General features: G+C 45.1%; 1 protein-coding gene across 1 annotated transcript in view; it reads right to left on the reverse strand.

Annotated features, from left to right (window-relative positions):
* Nucleotides 1-3598: 3598 nt before the first annotated feature.
* abtb2b (ankyrin repeat and BTB (POZ) domain containing 2b) overlaps nt 3599-7500 on the reverse strand; it is a 58891-nt gene continuing 54989 nt past the window's right edge. The window contains exons 14-18 of the mRNA XM_076270348.1: nt 7130-7232; nt 6667-6754; nt 6474-6542; nt 5901-6014; nt 3599-4685 (exon numbers count right to left, since the gene is read on the reverse strand). Coding sequence (XP_076126463.1) covers nt 4461-4685; nt 5901-6014; nt 6474-6542; nt 6667-6754; nt 7130-7232 — 599 coding nt within the window. The 3' untranslated portion in view covers nt 3599-4460. The remainder of the gene's footprint in view (nt 4686-5900; nt 6015-6473; nt 6543-6666; nt 6755-7129; nt 7233-7500) is intronic.

Consider the following 7500-nt stretch of genomic DNA (forward strand, 5'->3'; position numbering starts at 1 on the left):
CGTTACTCCTGGTAACCCCGCACCCCTCCTGTCGTTACCCCTGGTAACCCCGCACCCCTCCTGTCGTTACTCCTGGTAACCCCGCACCCCTCCTGTCCTTACCCCTGGTAACCCCGCACCCCTCCTGTCCTTACCCCTGGTAACCCCGCACCCCTCCTGTCCTTACCCCTGGTAACCCCGCACCCCTCCTGTCCTTACCCCTGGTAACCCCGCACCCCTCCTGTCGTTACTCCTGGTAACCCCGCACCCCTCCTGTCCTTACCCCTGGTAACCCCGCACCCCTCCTGTCCTTACCCCTGGTAACCCCGCACCCCTCCTGTCCTTACCCCTGGTAACCCCGCACCCCTCCTGTCCTTACCCCTGGTAACCCCGCACCCCTCCTGTCCTTACCCCTGGTGACCCCGCACCCCTCCTGTCCTTGTCCTGGTGTTTTTATGCCTTTCACGTTTTCTTTCTCTTCCTATTTTTGCTCTCCTTGATGACCTGACTTGTTTCCTTGGTGATGACCTGACTTGTTTCCTTGGTGATGACCTGACTTGTTTCTGCTGCCAGGAATTATCCAGAAAACGTATTAAAGCCCCTCTCCGTCCTCGTCCTCCATCCTCGTCCTTCTGCCCCTCCTCCTCCTGCTCACTGCGTCCACCGGGGGGAGATGGACTCTTACTGACCGAGGGCGCTTTCCATGGCCAGTGAGCGTGTGCGTGTAACCACGGAAATGGACACTTCATCCTGACTCTCACATCCCCTCCCTCCAAACGATCTCCTCCTCTTCCTCATCCTCCTCGTCCTCCTATTCCTCCCTACACTCGCTCCAAAATTATGGAAAATACGCCCCTCTTCATCTCCCTTGCGTCACACACACACACACACACGGACACACATACACACGCTCTAACACAGATCAACACATTCACATCTATACCTGTCCTGCACACACCTTCGTTACCAAGAATTTCCCCATCAGAACAAAGATTAAACCCGTAAGACCTTGAGATGGAGCCTTTTGTTCCTGACCCTCATCCAGTCATTTCCCTCTCAAACACACACACACACAACACACACACACACAAACACACACACACACAAACACACATATACTGATTGCCTGGCGTGCACACACACACACACAGACACACACACACACAAATATGCACGCACACACCGATACACACTTACACTTTCACACACACACACACTGGTACACACAGGCAAACATACAAATGCACACATACAGCTCTGGGATGTACTAAAAAAACAAGAAAAAAGACTCAAAAAGAGGAGCAAAGAGGCCCGGATGTAAAACAGGCGTCTTATTAAGGAGTCTTATGGAGGAGTGTGGCGCATTTCTGGATTGTATCGTTTCATTTTTAAATGTAAACGTTTTTTGTTGTTCTCTTTTTTTCATAATGTTCATTATGAAAGACTCGGTACCATTGCTGCAAAAGGACTGGAATCCTTATCTGATGGTATGGGTGTGGGTGGGGGGTGGGGGGGTGGGCGGATGATAAATGAAGAATGATCTGATCTGTTGTACAGACTGAATCCATTTCTTATGTGAAACAAAGTAAACAGAAGATGTCTAGATGTAACAGACTACATAGTGATGGCGTAGGACCAGATTTATAACCTGTTTGCCAGACATCTTTTTTTCTGTATTTAGTTTTGTTTGTTTAAATTATAAAGAGAGCTCATCCTTTTTAGTGTTGGTATTATGTTACAAAAAAATTGTTCAAATCTTAGTTGTATATTTTCGTTCCTATCAGATTTTTTTTAAATTGTCTTGATTTATGCAGTAGGAATTGGGAAACCAGTGTTAAATGCAATTGTGGATATTTTTGTACTGTTCCTTATTTATTCCTTTTTTTCCATTACCTAATTTATTATACCACATGGCTATGTAAATGAAAGACAACTGTTAGAGGAATTGAATGTTATTTATTTACCTCCTTAAGTGTTTGTATCGGGGCACGTTTTGTTCATTTTGAGAGAAAAAAAAAACTTTCTTTGTCCTATTTTAACAGAATTATGTGACCATTGACAAATATTATGTTCACTCCTAGCATCAAAGGTTAAAAAAATGTAGTATATGTTTAAAAAAAAAAGAATTTACCAGTAATTTAAGAATGTAGACTAGCCTCTTTGGAGGAACTGATCTTCTCTTGATATTTGTCAGTTTCATATCATTGTGCGTGTACGATGGATTGAGACAAAAGCTACTCTTGAATCAGTTCACTTGTAAATAGAACAAATTTGAACGTCTGAACTAGGAAGGGGATTCCTGCTCTCAGCTTTTGCCTAGTATTGCTGTATGCATGTCTAACATGGGCTTTTCTTTGCATGGCGTTAGTGTAACTGTTTGAAAAAAACACACACTCTTAGCCCTTGGTAGTTCTCCCTCTTTATTTAAAAAGAGATATAGAGACTTTTTTGGCCTTTCCTACTTTGTCCTCTTTTATCTTTCTGTTTCTCTATCTTTCCTCGCTTTCCTTGTCTTTCTCGAAAAACTTGTGCACAATGTTTTTAGTCGCTTCCTCCTTTTCCAAAGCTTGTAGAGAAAGGCCTGGTTATTCCACTGTTCACACCATCCCAGTGGAAGAAGTGGGAGAGATCTTTTTTGTCAAAAAGAATCAAAGCAATACCTGTTGTTAACCTTCCTATTTTATACAATAGAAAAAGCTTAACAGATCACATCGGATGTAAAGGAAAACACCCGCACACACACACACACGCACACACACACATACATACACACACACACACACACAGACACACACACAGAAACACTCACACACACAGACAGATCAAACAGAGCAGGAGAGTGCAAATGTAATCCCCTTGTAACATAACTGTGAGCAACTTCAGTGCGAAAACAAATAAACTCATCCAGTTACTAGGCATGTGTGTCGCTTGCTCTCTCTGCTATCTCTCTCTGTTCAAGTGGTTTCAAGTGGTGGCACAATTGTTACAAACCCCCTGGCAGCTGCTTTAATACTTCTCCGGTGGTGCAATCATGGAGTCATTAAAAACATATTCATTGGAGCACTATTACCTGAATAACAATTGGTCCACCTTGATCGGTAAGATTGAAATTATAGGATTTTTTCCCCCCTTGCAATATGAATTTTAACCAGCAGATGGGGCTATATATCTGTATCTCGTCCATGTGATGTCAGTGTGGCACTTTAGTGGAGGTTTTTGCAGAGCTCAAAGCTGCTTGTCTTTGGAATTGTATGTGGTGACAAAGAGGGAACAAGGGAAATCTGGGGAGGGACTTCCTGCATTAAGAAATAAAGAAAAGTATGGGAAAGTAAACCACCTGGGAGGAACAGTAACTTCCTTGAAACAGAACAGAAAATGTCCTTGTTTATGTAATGATGTAATAGCAGAGTTGATGAAGTGAAGGACTGCAGTCTTACTTCCCTGGGGCGCGTTTCCCGAAACCATAGTCGCTAAGTAAGTTAGCAACTTTGTTGGTTGCAATGCAATTTACCATTTCCCATGTAGGATTGAGTCTTCTACCACCTCCTCTTCATCGCCACTGCACACAGTAAGTATGTGTGACTCAAAGCTGGACTTACACACTCACTCACTCTTGTAACATATATCTGGTCTTAGCATGACCATTGTTTTTATTATGGCATGAAGCCTATTGTTATACAAAGCAGCCAACAGGAATTTAACAGTCTTTTTCAAAAAAAGTACACATCAAAACAACTGGCTATCATGTATTTTGAAAAAGTACACCAAAGCAAAACACTGGGTTTTATGTTATTTTTATTTGCTAGGCATTAAGCAAAATAAAAACAAAAATTAAATAAATCTCACATATTTTCTTTAAATAGAAAATGTCAATGGCATTCTCTGTTAAAGGTTATTATTGTTATAGCTTAGAATAAAATAACTATAGGAAGAGGAAAACATGTTTGCAATGCTTTGCTTTCTACGCCGTCCAGAAACCACAGTCTCTTTCTGAAGTCCGTAAGGATGGCTGTCCTTCCCCCGTACCAGCTAAGGGGGTTCAAGCACGAAAGTCCACATCAGCAGCAGCCCTCAGACAGCTGTTCCATCTTCCAGTCTGTCCTTCTCATCACAACCACCGGGGGGCAGTTGTGATCAGTTTAGCATATTTCACAAATTCTCTTCACATCCCTTACCTAGCCTTTGTCCTTCCATCTCCAGCTGTGAAAGCTTTTAGGTTTAGGGGTGAGAGGTGAAGGATATCTTGTCCACACACGGAAATGACTCTAAGGCAGGGAAGGGAATGGGTCGCGGGGGGGGGGGGAGGGGGCACTCACAGGCTACATCTCCTGAGTCCACCTCCCCCTCTTCCTCCTTCTTCATACTCGGCAAGTGATGCAGAGTGAGTGTGGCCAGGGGAATGGAGGGGGGGGGGGGGTTACCAAGCCTATCACAGTCATCTCCTCTTAAGTCCTTCATCCCTGTCCTCCTCCTCCTCATCCTCACACTCTGGAGGTGACATAAAGTGAGCGCAGCCTGCGGGCCAGGAGGGCCTCCATCTCGTCCATCGGGTTCTCCCGCCCTGACCCCCAGCGACTCCCTCCTGCGACCCCAGGGCCAGGCCCCAGCAGCAGCAGACCCCTGAAGGCCTCCCGCTCCATCAGCCCCGGCATGTGCTGCAGGAAGAAGCCCTCGCAGTAGGCACTGAGCTCCATCGCACCGTGAGCCTGCACAACACACACACACACACACACACATACACACACAGACAGAGAGATGTTCAATATGTTCAGTGTGCTTCAAAAGACACATTACACACACACACACACACACACAAAGAGATGTTCAATATGTTCAGTGTGCTTCGAAAGACACATTCCACACACACACACACATACCCTGTATGCTGATAATTTTCATGCATTCAGTATGTGCCAAGATCTGTTGACATTGGGATCGGAACAACTAAACCTATGGCGCCTTAATACAAGCTACCGGATGACACAACATGAACATCACACCTATCATTTAGTCTTGTGATTTAAGTAACTACTCATCAAAGCTCAATGTACTTGAAAAAACACACACACACATGCTCTGTATGCCAGAAAACACAACACTGATTTTACACACACACAAATTCTCAGTCTTGGACTATATACCCCACCCTCATAGAGACTCCAGTGCTTCGTACTGAACATTTCACCTACTGAACGCACACAGCATGGCGTGGATCTGTGACATGAAACCTTTAGATCTGCACACACGCTTGACATGCACAGACTCAGCATACTGAACATTTCACCTACTGAACGCACACAGCATGGCGTGGATCTGTGACATGAAACCTTTAGATCTGCACACACGCTTGACATGCACAGACTCAGCATGTGTGCTTGGCAAACACATACTATCCTGGGGGCAGGTGAAATACACACTATCACTATGTGTCTGCATACCATGCCTTGTCTGTATGGATTGTGTACATTTAAGCACACATCAAATAAAATAGAACTACACACCAGACAGAGGAATTCTGTGTAAGACCTGAACATGTTGGAATGTTCATTTTCTACCAACTTTTAATAAAATAAAATCTGAGACACTTAAAATGAATACTTTAGCGCCATGCTGCTAGTGCTGGCTGAGTGATCATGATCCCTCTACCAGGGTAGCAGGATGTTGGGGAGATCATGGGCTTTATCATTCAGGAGTGATGAAGCATTCCCCTTATGTGTTTGTGCTTGTTGGGATCCTCTGGGCTTGTTTTGCCAAACAGCGAGAGTCCTTTGGAGCAGCCAAGTCGTCCTTGGCTGTCTCCCATCAGATGCTGAGATAGTTGTGTGGTCTCCCAGACCCTGGGGGTAGCCTGGGCGGGGGGGGGGGGGGGGTTAAGGGGGCAGGACGGGGCAGGAGTGGGCCCGCTGCTGGGGCATGTTTACCTTGGCAGTGCGGTAGATGTTGACGGCGTTCTCCAGACTGATGTTCTGAGCGCAGACGATCTCACAGTGCCTCTGGAGCGCCCCCAACTGGAAAAGGCTGGATGCGGACAGCAGCTACAAGAGAGCACACACACACGCACACACACACACACACACACACACACGCACACACACACACACACACAACAATAACAAGTCATTCTGCTAGTTCGGATTTCATTCACTCTGCTTATTAGTTTTGCAAGTGCAATTTTACTTTCCATCACAAACTCTGTTTTGCAACTTCTGATTAAATTGGCAAGGCTTCGTAACATGACCTTTGCTGCATGCAATCTTGGAAAACAGTTATGAAATATTTCACATTTGCCGTTTCTTAGTTCTTAGTTCAGAGTTATTGTAGCTCCCACTACACAATAAACTGAGCTTAAAAACCAGAAAGGCACATCAATGAATTCTGTAAGTAGTTCACTTGATCCTGTTATTGATAAGGCTTTGGCACATACTAGAAAGTCATATAAGTCACATATTAAAAAGTCTAATGGAGTAGTGTGTCCATTCGCATCCGTCTCTTACCTCGAGCACGTCTGACACGTTTGTCTTTAGCGCCTCTGTCCCGCCACAGTACAGATAAGACATCATCATCTAACAGAGGGACACAAGGCGAGAGACCTGACATCAGCGTTTTTAGCTGTGGTGAAGAGATGCTGTCGCCTGATGGGCTTGTAATGGTAGGTTGAGTAGAGAATCTACACCACTGGCTTCCTACCTGGAAAATGTTATATTTAACATCACTGATCTCGATGTCCTTGCTTTGAGATCCGTCGGATCCATTCTGGGCCAGCAGAGACTTGAACCTATGAAGGAAAGAGGCAAGGTTAGTATTGTGTGTGTGTGTGTGTGTGTGTGTGTGTGTGTGTGTGTGTGTGTGTGTGTGTGTGTGTGTGTGTGTGAAAAGTTAGCAACATCGTCCTCAACAACATCAGTACTTTTCAGTCATGGATTGTGGTGTAATTAATGTAACAGGTAACTTATTTGAATTCACTGGATTTTTGGTGTTTTAAATCAGCCTCATGATTTTTTTTTATGCCTATAATCGGAGGACAATAGACCCAAATTATGGCATGGGCGCTGTACCCAGTTGCGCCACTGGGGCCCCCAACTAGCCTCATGAATGGTCTGTCATGTGACCGCATCCGTCACCTTTCCTGGCTCCTGAGGCTCAGGCTCACCTGTCAGAGGCGGTGATGAGCAGGACTCTGTGGGCGTAGAAGGGCTTCCCATCCACCAGGAAGGTCACGTCCGACATCTCCTGGTTGTTGAGGAAGTGAGGGTCTGCAGGGGTGAGACAGGAGGATGTTTGATATGAAAGATCAACACCCGGCATCCGCTCCATCAATCACACCTCGTCAACACATGGTCATTTTCATGCATTCAGTAGGTCCCGAGACCTCTAGAGATTGGCTGTGCATTAATGGATGATCTTGGTAAACTGAACCTATGGGGCCTTTATACAAGCTACCAGCTGACACTAGATTAGCATCGCAGCCATCATTTACAATTTTAGAAAAATATCATGACAAGGAATTTGGTCTCTGCATTT

The sequence above is a fragment of the Alosa pseudoharengus genome, unplaced genomic scaffold (genome assembly GCF_046254945.1).
Source record: "Alosa pseudoharengus isolate Yale_2024_CS ecotype anadromous, Long Island Sound unplaced genomic scaffold, YU_APseudo_1.1 YU_APseudo_1.1_scf_10, whole genome shotgun sequence".
Taxonomy (NCBI): Eukaryota; Metazoa; Chordata; class Actinopteri; order Clupeiformes; family Clupeidae; genus Alosa; species Alosa pseudoharengus.